The sequence below is a fragment of the Aotus nancymaae genome, unplaced genomic scaffold (genome assembly GCF_030222135.1).
Source record: "Aotus nancymaae isolate 86718 unplaced genomic scaffold, 86718_ANA_hifiasm-v0.15.2.pri h1tg000064l_1, whole genome shotgun sequence".
Taxonomy (NCBI): Eukaryota; Metazoa; Chordata; class Mammalia; order Primates; family Aotidae; genus Aotus; species Aotus nancymaae.
Window position 1 is genome coordinate 7,536,302 of NW_026988479.1, and position 21,522 is coordinate 7,557,823.

At 44.5% G+C, this 21,522-nt stretch overlaps 1 protein-coding gene across 1 annotated transcript; it reads left to right on the forward strand.

Annotated features, from left to right (window-relative positions):
* The first annotated feature begins 18,256 nt into the window (after positions 1–18,256).
* On the forward strand, positions 18,257–21,522 carry LOC135270599 (small ribosomal subunit protein uS8-like). Its single transcript, XM_064366236.1, has one exon. The coding sequence runs from the start codon at positions 20,573–20,575 to the stop codon at positions 21,002–21,004; it is 432 nt and encodes a 143-aa protein (XP_064222306.1). The 5' UTR covers positions 18,257–20,572; the 3' UTR covers positions 21,005–21,522.

A 21,522-nucleotide genomic window follows, 5' to 3' on the forward strand; every position in this document is an offset into this window, starting at 1 on the left:
GAAAGGGAGGGCCAGCGGGAGAACTGCAAAGCCTCCCAGCCCCGGTGGCTGCCCTCCTCCTCCCTACTCATTCCTCCCCACCCCCACCTCCAGCAAGCTGGCAGCCCCGCCCATGCCAGGCGGCTCACCTGCCCTCTACCAGGGCACTTCCTCCTTCCCCGCCCAGCCTCACGCTGCAGGCCAAGGGTTTGCAGCCGGGTCAGCAAGTACAGGCTGTGTGACCTCGGGCAAGTTGCTAAACAACTCCGTGCCCATTATTTCCCCAGGCGAGATGCAGCTGGCAACAATCGGGGTGCAGAGCTTCCCGCGACCACCTCTGCGCTTCCCTCTTCCCTGCTCTCCCACCTTCCCCTTCTGCTCGGTTTGGCAGGGACTCGGGGACGCACAGATGAGGCGCCCGCCAGTGAAGTGCCGCAGGGGAAGGCCGCGTTGCATCTCTCGCCTGGGCACTGCCATCAGATGCAGCTTGAGATTTGGGTTAGACCCGCGGCTTTCCCGTTGGAGGAGCGGGTGGTGCTGAGCGGCTGGACGGATGCTGCTCGCCGGGGGTCGGCGCGCAGGCACTCACATGGCTCCTACCTCCGCCCGGGCCTTGCAGCCGGCGGTGGGGCGGGGCTCAGCGGCCGGGGCGAGGAGGACTTGGGACCGGCCACCCAGTGGGGGTCAGCCCCAGCTACAGGCTCCGCGGGGCCGCGCTGGAGGGGCGGAGCCTGGGTTTCGGTTTCTTGCAAACGCAGAGGCCCAGGGAAATCGAGGAGTTTCCGGGAACCGCGCCGGGAGCGCTGAGGTCTGAGCAGCCGCGGCGGCCAGGGAACAGGCGGGCGTCCAGTGTTACCGGCCAGTGGCCAGCTGGAAGTTCCAGCGGGAGCCGGGGAAAACCGGCCCCGGAAAAGCCCCACCTGAATGCACCTGCCCCCAGCCCTCTCCGGATGGTGTTCACGACGAGGGTGGGGGTGTGAAGGATGGACCTGCCTGCAGGGGTGGCCTCTGGGGAATAAGGGAGGAGTTCTACAAGCTGAGGGGTTTGTGGGTGTGCACGCGGGGAAAGAGGGAACTGTGAGCAAGCAGGTGGGATCTGAGGAATTGGGGTATCCCCTCAAATGGCTGAGGTCCCCAGCTGTCCCCCCACTGTCACATCCCATCTTATTGTCCTTATTTGATGAGGTCTCTTTACTGAGATCATGTCGGTAGTGTTCTCTTTTGCTTATTTGTTAGAGGATCTTCCGCAACACGACCTGGAGCCCTTGAGAGTGGGCCGTGACTGTCTGGTCTAGAAGCCGATAACCTCCACAAGGGGCTTGTGACTGTTTATTAAGTGAGGGAAGGAGTAGGATGAATTTGAGGCATCTGTGGGGGCCATATGCCTTCTGACTTGCTCCCACAGGACCCTTAGCCCAGTCAGGTCCTGTCATGTCCGCAGTTGAAGGAAGCCTCATTCTGCAGGAGGGGCCTTGGCTTTTGTGGGAGGGGCTTCCCTTGTGGTTCCTTGAGAACTGCCTTCCAGCTAGGGTGGCTGGGCAGAAAGCGGACTGAAGTCATCACAGAGGAATGCTGGCCACGGGGTCAGCCACTTCCTTCCCTCCCCAGGGCTTGGAGCTCAGGCCAGGGATGATGGTGGGTTGACCCTGGATCTGAGCCAAGAAGGCTGGGAGTTTGGGCTATGGAGGGAGAGTCCAGTACCCTCCCTGATCTCTGCAGCCCACAGCAGTACCAGTGGTCAAGGTGGACAGTGTCACCTGCAAGCCCATGTTTTCTAAATGCATGCCTTTGAGACCACAAGTCTATGGTAAGGATCTCTTTCCTTATGGCCCTGAGACTGTGGCTCTTGGAAAGACATAAGTCAGACCAAGTGGAGCTCCCTCAGTCCAGAAGAGCTGGGGCTGGGGCAGGTAGCAGTAGTGGCCATTCTGGAAGCAGCCAGCTAGCCAGTGGAAGGAGAGGCAGAAAGACCTCCCTAGCCTCCCTGTACAGACCAACATTGACTTTCACCACCCCAGGCTTAGGATTAGGGTAGCTGGACTGGGAGAGGGCCAGGGAAAGTCCAAATACTGAAAGAGTGGAGCCTGTACTATGAGCGCCTGGCAATCCTGGTGACTCAGCCTGGGAATCCCAACTCTAGGGGCAGCCCTGGAAATGAGGCTCAGGACAGCAAATGAATGCCATTGAGGGTCCCAGCAACCACAGCAGCTTTTAGTGGGGCCCCAGATCAAATAGGTTGTTGTCCCTTCTTTCTCCTGTGGCCCAGGGCGAGACCCATGATGCTGGTCCTCTGCCCAGTCCAAATAGTATTTTTGATTCAAAGAACCCAACCCTAATCCTAGCCCATAAATTTGACGTGGGAGAGGACCTGGTCCTCAGAATGTCTGTGTTGGGCTCCGTTTAATGTTACATCTTAGAAACAGTAGATATAGCTCAAGCTAATAAATACCCACAGGAATGTGTCTTTGTGGTTTGGACTCAGCAAATGCTGTTATTGGTATATTTATGGAAAGAAAGGTGGGCAGAGGTGGGAGAACAGGTGTCCCTATGGGTGCTCGGCCCTGTTCACTGCTGTAGCCTCAGGAGCCAGCCTCAGCTGAGCAGAGAGCAGGTGTCCCATGAACCAGTATGGCATGGTTGGATGGATGGATGGATGGATGGACAGACAGATGGATAGATGGGAAGGTGGATAGTGGATTCAGATGGTCTCAGCAGCATGCATATTTTCCCCAAGATGGTCTTAGCAATAAGACAATTTCCACAGAAACTGGTGGGTGGTCCAGAGGGAGGAAAGGAAGGACGTGACTTCTCCAAGCAGCACTGTGGTTGTTTCTGCCAGGTTCTATCCCTCCAAGGGGACCTCTTTCCCTTTCCCATAGCGCTGTTGACATGTGTGGCCCCTTACAGTCCTGCAGAGACTGGAAGCCTAGTGGCAAGAGCCACCCAGACGCAGAACAGGGGAAAGGGGCTGTTAATATCAGGCGGTTGTTATCTTTCTCACCTGAAAGATAGGTCCACAAAGAGATTCAATTTACATAGGACCTCAGTCAGATGTGAGAGATTTCAGTTTTTTCTCTGCATGAGTAAGTCCTCAGGAAAGCGTCTGTTGACCAAGTGACTGGCCACAGGGGATAGAGAGAAGGAGGCCTAATTGAGAGCAGAATTCGATGACTGGAAAGAGGAGCGAAGAGTCAGCAGAGACCCACCTGCCTGGATGGTGTGGGAGAAAGCATGACTCTGCCCTCCACCTTGACAGGTGACAAACCACAGTGGATGTGTCAGCACATCAGATAGCCAGCATGAAGTGCTGCACTTGGAGTGTTTAGAGGTCTGGCTGTATAACTGGAGACAAAATGGACAAGGGTATGCTGGGGACTTTGAGCCAGGAGGCCTCTGGTGACTAGTCACCTCCAGGAAGCAAAAGCCATTCTTCCTTTTTTGAGAACCCTCGTGAATATTGGAGAGGGCTTCCTACAGCCTCATGGGCTGGGGCATGAGTGTGTTATGCTTTGCTTTTAGTGGAGGAGGTGACTCTAGAAGGCTAAAGACTTAGAGACAGCTGATGGTCGTGGAATGTTTCTCAGCCTAGGGCCTACGCTGGCCCTGTGAGGGGACTTAGAAGTAAGCACCATAGTCTCCACTACTAACCTGCATGTGTGCTCTCCAAGGGCAGAGGATGCTCAGAGATGCCCCCGTACCCCCGCTCTGGCACCCAGCACATTGCTCTCAGGCAGTAGGCACTTTGTAAGTGTGCTCCAATTGCAGAGTGACAGACGTGTGTCATACCTTGAGTATGAGGCAAAGAGGCAGAGATGCTGGGAGTATGGAGACTGAGCAGGTTATTTCAGTCATGTTCATAAATGGTTACTCGGAGGAGACGGTTCAGCAAAGCCTCAAAAGATAAGTCAAAGGTTAACAGGCTACTAATAGGGAAGGGCATTCCAGAATGTGAAACTGGCCCAAGGAAAGGCTTGGCCACTCAAAAGTGCAGAACGGATCTCACTTTTGATGTGGCCTGGAGTAGCTGCCCCAGAAGCTGAGGCTGGACCAGCCAGTAGGGGCCACGCTCTGAAGAGCCTGAGTGCTGTGCTCAGGAGTGGACTCTATCCCAGTAGATAGAGGTGGCTCAGGGCAGGACTGATGGTGCCTCCCTTTCTGGAGCCAAGGCCCAGACCAGGGTCGGTCATCAGATGTCTGTTGAATTAAATTCTAGGGCAGGTCTTGGGAGGGCCACTAAGGCCTGACCTATGCTTTAGAAAACTTTCTGTGGCTGCTACAGAAGATAACACCCGTGGCACACCAGGACAGGACTAGGGTGAGATAGTCTCCTAAAGGTACAACATTTAAGGAGGCACTTGCTCTCAAGGGCCAACTCTATACTTGCATGATCCTGATGGTGAGTGCCTCCTTAAAGGTTTTGCCTTAAGCACCTGGCCTGCCTGCTTGCCCTATGCTATCCGGTCCTTTCTGCACACTGGAGGTTGGGAGGTAGACAAGAGGCAGCTCAAATGATCCAGGCATATTAAGGCTGTGGCCACAGGGGACAGAGAGAGGTGGGCCTAGTTGAAAGTAGAATCAGATGACAGGATTTGCCAGGACATGAGACTAGCTGGAACAGGACCCTTCTCAGGCCCTTCCCAGGCGCCCCATTCTGGGAGAAGTGCAGGAGACCCCCTACTCTGCCTAGGAGTCTGTATGTCCACAGCCAGGGCCAAAACAAGACCTTGGGCCTTGGCTTCTGTCCTAGGTTATGAGTCTAGGGAGCCAAGGACACTGAGCTAAAGAGAGTAGGGCAGCGGGTGAAAAGCCACAGGCTGCCCCAGGAAGGCCCAGGCCACTGGAGACCACACTTAGAACCCAAAACCATGTCCTGAGACCGCTTGGCCTTGCCCTTTGGACACTGGATGCCTGGACACAGCAGGCAGGGAGGAGGTGATAAGGGTGCCTCCACTGCTGGATGGGGTGTGTCCGTCAGTCCATTGTCCTCCTGCTCTCTGTCCAGCAAAACCAGGGTCCACCCCTAGGTGCCCCCCAGGGGATTAGCAGCTTGGTTCCCTAAGCCCAGACCTTTGGAAGCTCTGACCCTATGGCAACAGCACCCCCTGCTGGCTAATATGGAAAACCAACCCCTTCCCCTCCTCTTGCAGGTGGAAGTTTAGGGGTCCTGGAGAAAGAGAAGGATGCAGGCACAATGCTACGGGAAAGGGTGGGTCAGGGTTTCAGGATGGACTTTGGCTACAGCAGATAGGCAGGTGCCACCTGGTAAACAGAGCACCTGTTTCCTGATCAGTAGCCTTTGAACAGATGCCAGAGAGGCCAGGACCCAAGCAAAGGCAGAGATGGGGGTTTCTAAGATGACTGCTGAGCGAGGCTGGCTCTCATGGGAGTCCCTGCCTTCTCCCACGGCATCATGACCCAGGAAGGCCTGCATCCTCTGCTGAGCACTGTTCTCCTCAGGTGGGCTCAGGAACTCCCTCAGATTCCCACTGAACAAACCTCCTGGCCCCACAGAGGATTTGGCCTGGGATTGAGGGCTGAGAGCTAAGCCTGAGAAAGGGTGGTGCCCTAGGCACCCTAAAAAAGAGAATTTGTTCCAAGAATTACCCCCACAACTATCCAAGGCTAGGAATGGAGGCAGGGACATGTCAGCAGAACAAAATCCAAGAGCGTTCTGCCTGGCTCTTCAGATGCAAACCTGGTTAGACGCACTCTTCTCCTGAGCTCCAGGCTGGTGCCTCAGGCACAAGGACCACCTCTGAGTGCTGGAGGAGGTGCCCGTGGACAGAGGAGCAAGAGTACCCAGTGCACGTCACCTGGACCCTTCATCTGTGAGCCAGGAAGTCCAAGCAGACACAGCCACAAGCAGGACCATGCCCTGGGCAGCCACTTCCCAGAAAAGTTTCCACCACAAAACAGAGAGGGCGGCCTTCCCTGCCAAGCCTTGCCCTGCATGACCCTGGCTCCTGGAGTCTCCACCTCTGAAAAGAAGCCAGTGCTGGGCCAGGCACAGTGGCTCATGCCTGTAATCCCAGCACTTTGGGAGGCCGAGGCAGGTGGATCACAAGGTCAGGAATTCAAAACCATCCTGGTCAACATGATGAAACCCCGTCGCTACTAAAAATACAAAAATTAGTTGGGCGTAGTGGCAGGCACCTGTAATCCCAGCTACTGGGGAGGCTGAGGCAGGAGAATTGCTTGAACCCAGGAGGCGGAGGTTGCAGTGAGCTGAGATCACACCATTTTACTCCAGCCTGGGTGACAGAGCAAGACTCCGTCTCCAAAAAAAAAAAGCCAGTGCTTCTAGGAGTTTGCTTACATCATGGCTCTTGATTACAGATTCAGACTGGGGTCTCACCCTACCCCAAGGAAACTTCTCTCCCAAGCCAACGGTGTGGATGGGTGTTCTCCTTAGGACTCAGTGCAGGCCTGGTGCTCAGGAGAGCTGCTCCTTCCTGTGGCCTGGACATGGGCTCTGCAGCCATCTTGATTCACCTGGGCGAAGTGAGCTCCACATACCATCCTCAGACCCTCACCTGCTGGGCTCTCAGGGAGAGCTGGGGCCTCCTGGAGAGTCCATAAAGAGAAAAAACTAGCTTGGCTGCCAAAAGTGCCCACACACCCCAGGTGCCATGCTCAGCTAGCAGCCCTGGTGTTACACAGCCTGAGAGCAGGTGGAAGCCATAGAAGCAACAAGCTGTCATCAGGCATGGGAGGGCCGGCCTGCCACCTGAGGCTGGTAGGGTGGGAAAATCAACCTGCAGCCACCAGGAAGGGCAGGAGCAGAGTAAACAACTGGTGAGGTCAAAAAGGTTCAATTTCCTTTGACAAGCAGGACTAGGAAGGCCTTTCAGCTCCACTGCCAACTGTATCGTATCCTTGAGTATGTTCTGTATGGACCTGACAGCCCCAGAGGCCAAGGGAAGCCTAACCCTCCCTTGGGAGGCATTTGTGTCATAAAGCTCCCAAGACACTTCTGGAGGAATCAATCTTCTCTTTTAGTCGTGTCTGCTCATTTTTTCTTGTCATTTTCCTGTACGTGTGTCTTTTCCCTCTCTCTTCATCCCAGAGATGCTTACTGACTCCTGGTGACATGGGAGTAGATCACTTGACACATTCACATTACTTTGTGCCCAGGTGCCAGGCACAGAAGTAAGTGCTATGGACACAGGCATTCAACAAGAATTTATTGAGCCCATACTATGCCCCAGGCATGGCTCTGGACTCTTGGGATATAGAAATGAATAAGGCAACACCCCTGCTCTTATGAAATTCATGTACTGGTGGAGGCAGACAACACACAACTAAACCAGGAAAGTGTCACATAGTGATAACGATTCTGAGAAATAAATAGCATGACGTCATACAGAGTACAGAGGTGGTCCCATTAGATTTGGCCTTCTAGGACTATCTGAGGAGGTGGCATTTTAGCTCTCTAAGTGACAGAGGGGGCAACAATGTGCAGAACAAGGGGAAGGCAGAGGGAATACCTCCAAGGCCTTGGGAAAAGAATAAGCTCAGTCTGTTTGTGGGAAAAGATTGGTGTGGCTGCAGCATGGTGGGCAAGGAGGTGAATGACAGAAGATGCAGCTCATAAGGTAGGCAGGGGTCAGATAAGGTGAGCATTTGGGGCCTCTGGTCAGGGGCTTGGGCCTTATGGCACAGGTATGGAGAGTCTTTGAAAGATGTTATGCACTGGGGTGAAATGGGCCAGTGTGCATTTTACTTATTTTTAAACTTTAAAATTTTCTGTTTTTCTTTTCTTTTTTTTTTTTAGATGGAAAAATATTGCCCAGGCTGGTCTTGAACTCCTGAACGCAAGCATTTCTCCTGCCTCAGCCTCCTGAGTAGTTGGGATTACAGGTGCTCATCACTGTGCCTGGCTCAGTGTGTGTTTTAGAAAGCTCACTGGCTACCCTTGTTTGCAGACTGGGCTGCAGTGGGGCAAGTGTGGAAATAAGGAGATTGGAGTAGGAGGGTTTAACCAGAGTGGTGGTGGTAGCGATGATGGGAATGGAGAATTAACCTAGGCAGAGTATGGAGGGGAAGACACACAGAGATGAATAAAATGTGCCAGCTCCAAATGGGAGAAAATATTTGCAAAACATGTATCTAGTAAAGGACACATATCTAGAATATGTAAATGCTTACAACTCAATAAGACAACCCAACTTTTTTTTTTTTTTGATGGAGTCTCACTCTGTCACCAGGCTGGAGTGCAGTGGTGTGATCACAGCTCACTGCAACCTCCACCTCCCAAATTCAACCAATTCTCCTGCCTCAGCCCCCTGTGTAGCTGGGACTACAGGCATGCGTCACTACACCCAGCTAATTTTTGTATTTTTAGTAGAAACTGGGTCTCACCATGTTGGCCAGGATGATCTCTATCTCCTGACCTCATGATCCACCTGCCTCAGCCTTCCAAAGTGCTGGGATTACAGGTGTGAGCCACTGTGCCCAGCCAACAACCCAACTTTTTTTAATGGACAGAAGATTTGAATGGATTTTTTTTTTTTTTGCCAAAAAGGATATGCAAATAGTAGATACACATATGTAAAGATACTCAACATCGTTAATCATTAGGGACATACAAGTGAAAACCACAATGAAACACCACTACACATCCACCTGGATGGCTAAAATGAAAAAGACTGATGGTGGCAAGTGTTGGCAATGACATGGGACAACTGGGACGCTCCTAAGCTGCTAGTGGGAATGTCAAATATTTATTTATTTTTCTTGACTTTTTAATTAAAAAAAAATAGAGATAGGGTCTCACTATGTTACCTAGGCTGGTCTTGAACTCCTGAGCTCAAGTAATCTTTCCACTTTGGCCTCCCAAAGTGCTGGGATAACAGGCATGAGTAACCATGCCCAGCTGGGAATGTAAAATAATACAAATATAGCCACATGTTGCATAATGAGTTTTGGTCTAGGACAGACTGCATATATGACAATGATCTCATGAGATTATAATAGTGTATTTTTAGTGTGCCTTTTCTGTGTTTAGATATGCTTAGACACACAAATATTTACCATTGCGTGGTAGTTGCCTGCAATGTTCAGTAGAGTTACTTGCTGTACAAGCTTGTACCCTAGGAGCAATCAGCTATACCTTACAGCCTAGTGCTTGGTGGGTTATACCATCTAGATTGGTGTAAGTACACTCTATGATATTTACACAAGGACAAAATTACCTAATGAAGCATTTCTCAGACTGTATCCCTGTTATTAAGCAATGCACGACCATACATTGGAAATCAATTTGGCAGTTTTTTAAACAGCTAAACATATACCTATCATACGACCTAGCCATTCAATCCCAGGTATTTATCCACAGTAAAGGAAAGTGTGTGTTCACACAAATATTTGTATATGAATGCTCACAGCAGCTTAATCTGTGGTAGCCAAAACTTGGAAACAACCAAAATGACCATCAACAAGAGAGTGATAAATAGCTTATGGTATCTATGGAGTGGATTACCACCAGGTTCCAGGTTTAGGTAGGATAGAGTAAATATACTCAACCCTGTCTCTTCCACTAAGTAAATCAATAGAACCTATATAGAATGCATGAAGGACTCTGAAGAGTAAATAGTAGCAGATGAATTACAAAAGAAAAATCACAATTTGAAGTACCACTGAATTGGAGGAGTTTGCCATTTTTCCCTTTAGTACTCCCTGGGCTAGACTCAAAGCAGCCTGAAACCTGGAAGTAAGCAACAGGCACAGACAGTGGGAATCCCAGGAGCCCTCTAGATCTGCTTTGAGGAGTGGGGAGGGAAGTCCTAGTGCTCAGAAAGAGTGAGAAAATACCCACCCTCCACGCCACCTTTTTTTTCTTTTCTCCATTCTCTCATGCCTCAGACCCCTGGCATTCTTGTTGCAATGGCATGAGAGGCCTGAAGGCATCTAAAATTCCAAGGGAGAGAAAACTCTCTGTTGGACAAGTCCCAAGAGGATCTCCTTCCTCCCTTCTCTCTCTCTCTCTCTCTCTCTCTCTCTCTCTCTCTGTCAATGTCTCTCTCCTTTTGCCAGTTGATCCTAGCTGAGTGCACAGTGGCGGGAAGTACATAGCAGAGCAAGGTAGCTAAAATTCCAGCTTTCTGGCCAGAGGACCAAAAGGACCCAGAGAATCAGAAAGTACAAGGGAGATCATGGAAAGGGAAGAACGCTGGAAACTGAACCCACAAAGTCGTTTGTGAACCCTGGGCTGAACTCCAAACTGAGCTTGTATGGATCCAGCATAACAAAGACTTAAGAACTGAACCTAAGGATAAGCTACTACCCTGTTCTCAAGCTGACCACTGGAGGGCGCACACACAGGCTAGATCTGAACAGCACAGTAAAGGCTTTGAAAATGGAATAGCATTGAAACCACAATCCACAGAAGGCTAGTCACAACTTCGTGGCCTAAGCCCAGCTAGATTGATTGCCTGCTAAAATATAAACATCAACACTCTCCACAGTGTTCAGCTAATACCCAGAGTCTCATAAAATTTAAAATCTCCAGGATACAAAACAAATTATGATCTTCTTGGCCTATGATAGGAAAAATCTCGTTTTGCTTGGGAAAAGGCAATCAAAAGAGACCAATGATGAGATACTGGAATTAACAAAGACTTTAAAGCATTACTACGAAAATGCTCCAAGTAAACACTCTTGGAATGAATAGAAGATGGACAGTCTCAGCAAAGAAATAGAAGATATAAAGAAGAAGGAAGTGAAAGTTTTGGAACTTAAAAATATAACGGCATAGTGGTTCACATCTGTAATCCAATTGAGAGGCCAAGGTAGGAGTATCACTTGAGCCCAAGAGTTCGAAGCAAGCCTGAGCTACAAAATGAGACCCCATCTCAAAAAAACAAAAACAAAAACAAAAAACTTAGTTAGATGTGGTAGCATGAATCTGTGGTCCTAGCTACTTGGGAGGCTGAGGGAGGAGATCGCTCAAGCCTGAGGGCTCGAGGCTGCAATGAGACGTGATCACACCACTGCACTCCAGCCTGGGTGACAAAGCAAGACCCTGTCTCAATAAATACATGAAATATAAGAATCAAAATTTCAGCACTCACTAGGTAACTCAAGAGCAGAATGAAAATGAAAAGAAAGAAGAAGCCAGTAACTGAAAGATAGACCAACAGAAATTATCCAATCAGAATAACAGTTAGAAAAAGTTTTTAAAAAATGAATAGCGCCTCAGAGACTAGTGAGACAAATACCAAAAGTTCTAATATTCATGTCACTGGAGTTCCAGAAGGAAAGAGGAAAGAGTGCAGTGAAGACAAAAATGTTTGAAGAAATATTGACTAAAAACATCTTGAATTTGGAAAAGGAAATAAAACTAAAGAATATATGTACATATGTACACACACATACATATACACATACATGTATCATTGCTAAAGACAAATGACACATCCTGCGTAGGAGAACAATTCAAATGACTTCAGTTTTCTCATAGGAGAGAAAGAAGTCTCATTGTAGAGACCAGTAGGAAGTGGAATCACATCTTTAAAATGAAGGAAAAGAACCATCAACCCCCCATTCTCCTCACAATTTCAAGAATATCCAATGAAATTCATTTCAGGAGAGTGAAATAAAGACATTTTCAGATGAAGGAAAACTAAGAGAGTTCTTTGACGACAGACCTGTCCTAAAATATTGCTAATAGAAGTTTTTCAGACAGATGAGAAATGGCAAGAGAAGTTAACTTGGAATATCAGGAACAAAAAAGACCAACAGAAATGGTAAGGAGCTGAGTTAATGCAGCATTCTGTTCTGCTCTTGAGTTCTTTTTTTTTTTTTTTTTTTTTTTTTTTTTTGAGGAAAATAGGGAGGAGGAAAAAGGAAGAGAAAGAGAGAGACAGAATGGGGAGGAGGGAGAAGGAAAAGAAAGACGGAGAGAGAATGGGAGTATTGATTTCTTGCCCAGGCTAGAATGCAATTTAGTAATGGGTATTGAAAACCTCTTTTATACTGATAATTATACTTAATGATGTAGTCAGGAAGGAATAAGGGAAGAAGATAACAAACAAACAGCCAACCAATATTTAATTTAAACCTATGAAATGCTATGCGATTACTGAGGAGTGATTTACTTCCAATTATATAGTCACCTTTGGAATAGGTGTGAGGTGGTAATGTATGTTTTGTGTATTTGAAGTGGAGAGATCTATAAATGTTTATTAAGTTTACTTGTTCCGGGTCTGAGTTCAAGTTCTGAATATCCTTGTTAATTTTCTATCTCGTTGATCTATGGAATCGTTAGCTCTTCTTGTTGCATTGATCCTTTTGCCATTATGTAATGTCATTCCTCGCCTCTTTTGATCTTTGTTGCTTTAAAGTCTACTTTATCAGAGGCGAGAATTGCATCTCCTGCTTTTTGTTTATTGGTTTATTTTTACTCTCTGTTTGATTGGTAAATCTTCCTCCTTCTCTCTGAGTCTTTGTGTATTGTTGCATGTAAGATGGGCCCGGATGCACCATACCGATGGGTTTTGGCTTTTTATCCAATTAAAATATATATAAGTTTAATACCGGCGTTTGATGCTAGCTGGCTGTTTTGCCCATTAGTTGATGTAAATTTTTTATTGTGTTAAAGTTCTTTGCTTTTTGATATATTTTTGGAAAGGCTGATATTGGTTGTTCCTTTATATGTATAGTGCTTCTTTCAGAAGCTCTTGTAAAGCAGGCCTGGTGGTGGTGAACTCTCTAAGTACTTGTTTGTTCACAAAAGATTTAATTTTTCCTTCACTCATAAAGCTTAGTTTGGCTGGATAGGAAATTCTGGGTTGAAAGTTCTTTTCTTTAAGGATGTTAAATATTGGTCCCCACTCTTTTCTGGCTTGTAGGGTTTCTGCTGAGAGATCTGCTGTAAGTCTGATAGGTTTCCCTTTATGGGTAACCTGACCTTTCTCTCTGGCTGCCCTTAGTATTTTCTCCTTCATTTCAACCCTAATAAATCTGGCGATTATGTGCCTTGGGGTTGGTCTTCTTGAAGAATATCTTTGTGGTGTTCTCTGTATTACCTGGAGTTGAATATTACCCTGCCTTGCCAGGTTGGGAAAATTTTCCTGAATGATATCCTGAAGAGTATTTTCCAACTTGGATTCATTCTCTTCATCACATTCAGGTACACCTATCAAACGTAAATTAGGTCTTTTCACATAGTCCCATATTTCCTGGAGACTTTGCTCATTCCTTTTCATCCTTTTTTCTCCAATCATGTCTTCTCGTTTCATTTCACTGAGCTGGTCCTCGACTTCTGATATCTTTCCTTCTGCTTGATCAATTCGACTGTTTAAACTTGTGCATGCTTCGCGAAGTTCTCGTGTTGTGTTTTTCAGCTCCATCAATTCACTTATATTCTTCTCTAAATTGTCCATTCTCGTTAACATTTCATCAAACCTTTTTTCAAGGTTCTTAGTTTCTTTGCATTGGGTTAGAACAAGTTCTTTTAATTCACAGAAGTTTCTTATCACCCACGTTTTGAAACCTGCTTCTGTTATTGGAACACACGTGTAATCTATTAAGCCTTGTTCCGTTACTGATGAGGAATTGCAATCCCCTGTAGAGGGAGAGGCATTCTGATTTTGAGTATTCTCTACCTTTTTACGCTGATTTCTTCCCTTCATTATATATTTGTCTGTCTGTCGTCTTTATAATTACCGACTTTCTAACTGGGTCTCTGACGTCCAACTTGTTGATTCCCAGTGCCGAAATCTGAGCAATCCACTGAGCCGGCCAAAACAGCGGTGTTAAGATTGATGGTGCTTTTCTGCCCGGGAATCTCCGGACTCTGCACCAAGAACTGGCGTGCTAAGGCACCAGCAAAACCGCCACGCCGGCCACAAGAGTCGCCCTGGCGACCCGTGGGGCTCTTCCACTGGGAATCTCCTGGTCCGTGAGTAACTAATATTCGTCTGAAAGTGTGGCGTCCACTCGTTCTTTGCGCTTTCACTGGGAGGTACGTGCCCGAGCTGCTAATCATCAGCCATCTTGGATCTCTCTCTCCTCTTGAGTTCTTTAAGGCACGATTTATGGTTAAAAAAATTATAACTTTTTAATGGTGTTTTCAACGTTATGTGTAGGTAGCACATAAGACAACTACAACATAAACAGGATAGAATAAAATAAGGCTTTACATTGCACTTAAAATGGTAAAATAGTGATTCTAAATAGACCGTGAAAAGGTAAACATATGTTGTAATCCCTAGAGCAACCACTAAAAACAGAAACAAACAGAAATATACAAGTAGATAGAAACACAATAAATGTGCTTAAAATGGTAGACACAAATCCACCATATCAGTAATTCTATCAAATGTACATGATCTAGGAATGGTATCAGCAAAATTGAAGTAGAGAAGTCCAAAACTCCTTCCTCCATAAAAACAGTGAAAAAAACTGGCAAAATCAATTTTATTAGAACTCTGGAAACTAATAAAAAGTTTGCAGCAACCAAATAATTTTTTTTTTTTTGAGACAGAGTCTCAGTCTGTTGCCCCAGCTAGAGTGCAGTGGTGCAATCTCGGCTCACTGCAACCCCCACCTCCCAGGTTCAAGCGATTCTCCTGCCTCAGCCTTCTGAGTAGCTGGAACTACAGGTGCCTGCCACCATGCCTGGCTAATTTTTGTACTTCTAGAAGAAGCGAGGTTTCACCATGTTGGCTGGGCTGATCTTGAACTCCTGACACCTTGGCCTCTCAAAGTGTTGGGATTACAGGCATGAGCCACCACGCCTGGCCAAATTCTTTAACAACAACAACAACAAACAAAAAACAAACACACAAAAAACTGGCTAAATCTCAGTAGGAAAACACTGTGGTGTTTTTTTTGTTTGTTTTTTTGAGATGAAGTCTCACTCTTGTAGCCCTGGCTGGAGTATAATGGTGCGATCTTGGCTCACTGCAACCTCCACCTCCTGAGTTCAAGTGATTCTCCTGCCTCAGCCTCCCAAGTAGCTGGGATTATAGGCACCTGCCACCACGTCTGACTAATTTTTGTATTTTTAGTAGAGACGGGGTTTCACCATGTTGGTCAGGCTGGTCTCAAACTCCTGACCTCAGGTGATCCACCCGCCTTGGCTTCCCAAAGTGCTGGGATTATAGGCATAAGCCACTGTGCCCAGTCAACACTGTGGTGTTTTAACATACTTTGGCTCCATTCTCCTCTTTCCCAGCTTGGTGGCAGCCTTGAAGACAACAGTCTGCATTCTTGATATGGTTCTTTTTTTTTTTTTTTTTTTTTTTTTTTGGTGTGGGTTCTTAGTATCAGAGGGAGCAAAATGAAACTTACTCTCAAAGAATTGTGGTTGCCTGTTTTGACCTGTCTGTTGGCTCCCTGAAGGATGAGCACAAATGATTTATTTTAATTTCACCTATCTTAGAACTCTCCCAGGGCTGAAGCAGGTACCTGGGGCATTTGGAAAACACACACACTCACATGTGTGCACACACATACATACACAGTAAAAGACAAATGCATTCACTAATGATAACAGTTGGGGAAAATAATAGGCAAACGAAAAGCTTAGGGAAAAAGGCTGGAGAGGGAGACACTTTAAGAAATAAGGGCTTTGAAAAGCCTTCTAGGTATCTAAGAAGGTCACACATACGCCCAGGGCTGGGCATATGCTCAGAAAATATCCTAGAAGGCTCTACACTCTCACTCCTGACTGACCTCCAGACTCTGTGCAAGCAGAAAAGGAAGGTTAAGGCAGATTTGTAAATTGCCTGCTAAGTGTTAAAGCCACACCTCAAAACACAGACAGAGCCCATCTGAAGATACTGGGAAATTTTTTTATGTTGTTCCAGGTATAAAGGAAGTTTCTGTCAAATCACTAGCCAACCATTAGTGGAAAAGTTTAATAGAAAAGTCACTTCAGTGGCCACATGTGACAAAGAATACAGACTTTAAAAAATTAATTCAGAAAGGTCACTAAGTAAACAACAACCAAAACCAAAACAAACAAACAAAAACCCAGCAAACAATGACAGCAAACCTGGAAGGGGAGTAGAATGTGATTTCCAGAGCTGTCACATTGTAACAGTAAAAATGTCTAGTTTTCAACAAAAAAATTAATGGCATGAAAAGACAGAAAAAAGTGTGGTTCATATACAGTAGAAATAATTAATAGAAACTGTCCTTGACGAAGCCCAGGCATTGAATTTAATAGACTAAGACTTTAAATCAATATTTTAAAATGTGCTTAAGGTGCTAAGAGAAACCATATGCAAAGAACTAAAGGGAAGCATGAGAACAGTGTCTCACCTAATAGCAGATATCGATAAAAGAATAGAAATTATAAAAAAAGAACTTAGAAACTTTAGAGTTAAGAAGTAAAATAAGTGAAATGAGCAATCCACTAGAAGGGGCCAACAGCTATGTAAGCAGGCAAAGGATAAACCAGTGAATTTGAAGACAGGTCTAATGAGATTACCCAGTCTGAAGCCTAAGTGGTCTGTGGGATACCACTGATGGTACCAACATATGCATATCAGGAGACCCAGGGAGGGAGGAAAGAAAGAAAGGGGACAAAAGAATATTTGAAGAAACAATGGCTCAAAACTTCCCAAATTTGGTAAAGGACATGAATTAACACATGCAAGAAGCTCAACAAATCCCAAGTAGGATAAACTCAGATATTCTATTGTAATACATTATAATCAAATGGTCAAAAGATATATACAAAGAAAGAATCCTGAAAGCAGTCAGAGAGAAGTGATGAATCACATACAAGGATACTTAATGTAATTAATGGCTAATTTCCCACCAGAAACCACAGGGGCCAGAAGGCAATATAATGACATATTCAAAGAGCTGAAAGAAAAACTGACAACCAAAAATTCCATATTTGGCAAAACTATTCTTCAAATATGAAGAAGTTAAGCCATTCCCAGATAAACAAAAACTAACAGAGTTCTTTGCTAGTACGTCTGTTGTACAAAAGTTGCTAAAGGGAGTCCTTCGGGCTGAAATGAAAGAACACTTGTGATGATTAATTTTATGTATCAACTTGACTGAGCCACAGGGTGCTTGGATGTTTGGTCAAACATTACTCTGGATGCTTCTGTGAGGATGTTTACAGGTGATATTAACATTTAAATTGGTAGACTGCGTAAAGGAGAATACTCTCCTTAATATAGGTGGGCCTCATTCAATCAGTTAAAGGCCTGAACAGAACAAAATTACTGACCCTTCCCCAGTAAAAGAGTTTCCCCTGACTGCCTATCTTTGAATTGGAACATTGACTTTTTCCTGCCTTCAGACTCAGACCGAAACATTGGTTCTTTCTTTGTCTGGAATATGCTGGCCTTCAGACTAGAATTAAGTTTTTAACTCTCCTGGGTCTCCAGCTTGCCAAGTCACCCTGGAGATTTTGGTGCTTGTCAGTCTCTGTAATCATGAGTGTTGGAAACGGGTTTATAACATCAGGAAAAATCCACTCCGAGACAATGGATCACTCAGCAAAGCTAGTTTACTTCCTGCAGGAAGGGTGCAACTCTGGCTGTCTTGCCATGAGAGCAGGCATGAACAAGGGAGACAGGGACATTTATAACTTTCATAACCTGATGCAATTGCTCTACTGCTGTGTCCAGCTTCTATTGGCTGGAACAGGACCTCACATTCTGTGCTTGAGCCAACTGGTTAAAAACTTGGAAATTTCCTGAATAGATTATGATAACTATGTAGGTAAATATAAACATTAGTTTTAATGATATATTTTTTGTTTTAAGCTCTTTATTTTCTATATGATTTTAAATACAATTACATAAATCAATAATTGTAAAACTGTGTTGATGGGCATATAGGTTGCATAATGATGGTTTGGTGATTTTGTTTTTTGTTTCTTGGGTGTGTTTTTTTTATAGGCAGAGTCTCACTCTGTCACCCAGGCTGGAGTGCGGTGGCACAATCTCGGCTCACTGCAACCTCCACCTCCCAGGTTCAAGCAATTCTTGTGCCTCAGCCTCCCAAGTAGCTGGAATTACAGGCACACACCACCACACTCAGCTAATTTTTTGTATTTTAGAAGAGATAGGGTTTCATCATGTTGACCAGGCTGGTCTTGAACTCCTGGCCTCAAGGGATCTGCCTGCCTCAGCCTCCTAAAGTCCTGGGATTATAGGCATGAGCCACCACACCCAGTCATGTTACATAAAGATGTGATCTGTGACATTAACAACAAAAGTTAGGGATGGAGTTATACAGCAGTAAAGTTTTTGCCATTGAAACTAAGTTGTTATTAATTTAAATTAGAGTGTTATAAATTAAGATGTTAATTGTAACCCCCAGGACAAATGCTAAGAAAATAATATGTAGTAAAATAAATGAGAAGAGAATCAAAAGAGTATATTAGAAAATATCTATCTTACATAAAAGAAGACAGCAATGAAGGAACTGAGGAACATAAATGATAAAAGACATAATAGAAAACAAATAGCAAAATGACAGAAGTAAGTCCTCTCATCAGTAATTATATTAAATGTAAATGAATTAAGCTCTTCAATAAAAAGGCAGAGATTGGCAGAATGGATTTTAAAAAGAACCATGATCCAACTATATGCTCTCTGTAAGAGACTTATTTTAGATTCAATGACACAAATAAGTTCCCAGTTTACAGCTGGAAAGCACACCATGCAAACAGTAACCAAAAATGAGCTGAAGTGACTATGCTAATATCAGACAAAATGGATATCAACACAAAAATGTTATAAAAGACAAAGAAGGACATTAATATGATAAAATGCTCAACACATTAAGAAGATACTGCAATTATAAACAATTGTGCACTCAACAACAGAGGCCAAAAACCTATGATACAAAGACTAACAGAACTGAATGAAAAGTCAAAAAATAATTGGAGGCAAAGTGCAGTGGCTCACACCTATAATCCCAGCACTTTTGGAAGCCAAGGCAGGTGGATCACTTGAGGTCTGGAGTTCGAGACCACCCTGGCAAACATGGCAAAACCTGGTCTCTACTAAAAATGCAAAAAGTATCCAGGAGGCTGAGGCATGAGAATCACTTGAACCCAGGAGGCAGAGGTTGCAGTGAGCCAAGATCGAGCCACTGCACTCAAACCTATATGACGGAGTGGGATTTTATCTCAAAAAAACAAAAAAGTTGGAGACTTAATACTCATGCTCAATAATGGCTAGAATAGACAAAAGATAAACAAAGAAATAGAAGATTTGAACAACAATAAAAACCACTAAACCTAACAGACATCCGTAGAACACTTTACACAATGATAGCAGAATACATATTCTTCTCTGCACGTAGAAGTATTCTATAGAATAGACATTGTGTTAGGCCACAAAACAAGTCTCAATAAATTAGACAAGACTAAAATAAAACAAAATATCTTCTCCTACCGAAATGGAATGAAATTAGAAACAATAACAAAAAGAAATATGGAAAATACACAAATGTGTGGAAATTAAACAATGTAGTTTTAAACAACCCATAGGGCAAATGATAAATCAAAAGGGAAATTACAATTTTTTTTTTTTGAGACAGAGTCTCGCTCTGTCAGCTAGGCTGGACTGCAGTGGCGTGATCTCAAGTCACTGCAACCTCTGCCTCCCGATTCAAGCGATTCTCCTGCCTCAGTCTCCTGAGTAGCTGGGGTGAGAGGCATGCACCACCATGCCCAGCTAATTTTTGTATTTTTAGTAGAGGTGGTGCTTCACCATGTTGACCAGGCTGGTCTCAAACTCCTGACCTTGTGATCCACCCACCTCATGGCTTCCCAAAGTTCTGGGATTACAGGTGTGAGCCACTGTGCCCAGCCTACAAATCATTTTAAGATGAATAAAAACGAAAATACAATGTACCCAAATTGATAGAACACAGAAAAGCAGGGTTCAGAGGAAAATTTACATTTTTACAGCTACATTTTTAAAAAAGAAAGATCTCAAATTAATAAACTAACCTTCCATTTTAAGGTGCCAGAAAAAGAATAGCAAACTAAACCTAAAGCAAGAAGAAAAAAGGAAATAATAATAATTAGAGCAGAGATAAATGAAATAGAGACTAGAAAAACAATAGAAAATTTAAAAATTGATGAACCTATAGTTTGACCAAAAGAAAGAGAGAGAGAGAGAAGACTCAAACTACTAAAATCAGAAATGAAAGTGGGGACGTTACTACAGAACTTACCAACAAAAGATTCTAAGAGAATACTATGAACAATTGTATACCAAAAAAATTAGATAACTTAGATAACATTGACAAATTCCTAGAAACACATAAACTACCAAAACTGACTCAAAAGAAAATAGAAAACTACAGACCACTAAACTTTATGAACATAGATGATAAAGTCCTTAATAAAATACTAGTGAACCAAATACAGCAGCATATTAAAAGGATTGTATTCCATTTTTGGATGTTTAACCACTCTTACATTCTCCCAGGAATGAAAGAATTGTTAAAACATACAAAAATTAATCTGCGTAATCCACCATGCTAAATGAATGAAGAGAAAAAATCTCTTTACATAATCACCTTTGACTGACGCAGATATCAATGCAGAAAACACATTTGACAGAATCCAATAGTTGGATATAATTTTTAAAAATACTCAATGAAGCTCCTCTTTCCACCATCTTTCCATGCCACTGCAATGGTGTGCATGAATGTCCTGGCTGATGCTCTCAAGAGCATCAACAATGCCGAAAAGAGAGGCAAACGCCAGGTGCTTATTAGGCCGTGCTCCAAAGTCATTGTCCGGTTTCTCACTGTGATGATGAAGCATGGTTACATTGGCGAATTTGAAATCATTGACTATCACAGAGCTGGGAAAATTGTTGTGAACCTCACAGGCAGACTAAACAAGTGTGGTGTGATCAGCCCCAGATTTGATGTGCAACTCAAAGATCTAGAAAAATGGCAGAGTAATCTGCTTCCGTCCCGACAGTTTGGTTTCATTGTATTGACAACCTCAGCTGGCATGATGGACCATGAAGAAGCAAGGCGAAAACACACAGGAGGGAAAATCCTGGGATTCTTTTTCTAGGGCTATAATACATATATTTACAAATAAAATGGCTCATGGACTCTGGAAAAAAAAAATACTCAATGAACTACAAATAGAAGGGAACTCTTCAACCTGATCAAAGATAAGATTAATGCCATTATAAAAGAGCAAGTTTGGGCTCCTTCTGCCTCTTTGCCCTTCCACCTTCTGCCATGTGATGAGGTAGCAGGTACCTTGCTGGCACCTTGATCTTGGACTTCCCAGCCTCCAGAACTACGGGAAAATAAATGTCCATTCACTATAAATTACCCAGTCTCAGGTATGCTGTTATAGCAGCACAAAACAGATTTATTCCTTACTGAATAGAGATGCAAAATCCTCCATAAAACATTAGTAAATTAAATCCAGCAACGTATATGAAGGGACATACACCATCACCAAATGGGATTATTTCAGGAATTTGATGAAATTTAATACCCCACACGAATAGAACAGAGTAAAGGACAAAAACCATATGATCAGGTTGGACTGGGTGGCTCATGCTTGTAATCTCAGCC

Bases quoted from the DNA above. Each gene is read 5' to 3' on its own strand.
- LOC135270599 (XM_064366236.1), top strand. From the start codon at position 20,573: ATGAAGCTCCTCTTTCCACCATCTTTCCATGCCACTGCAATGGTGTGC.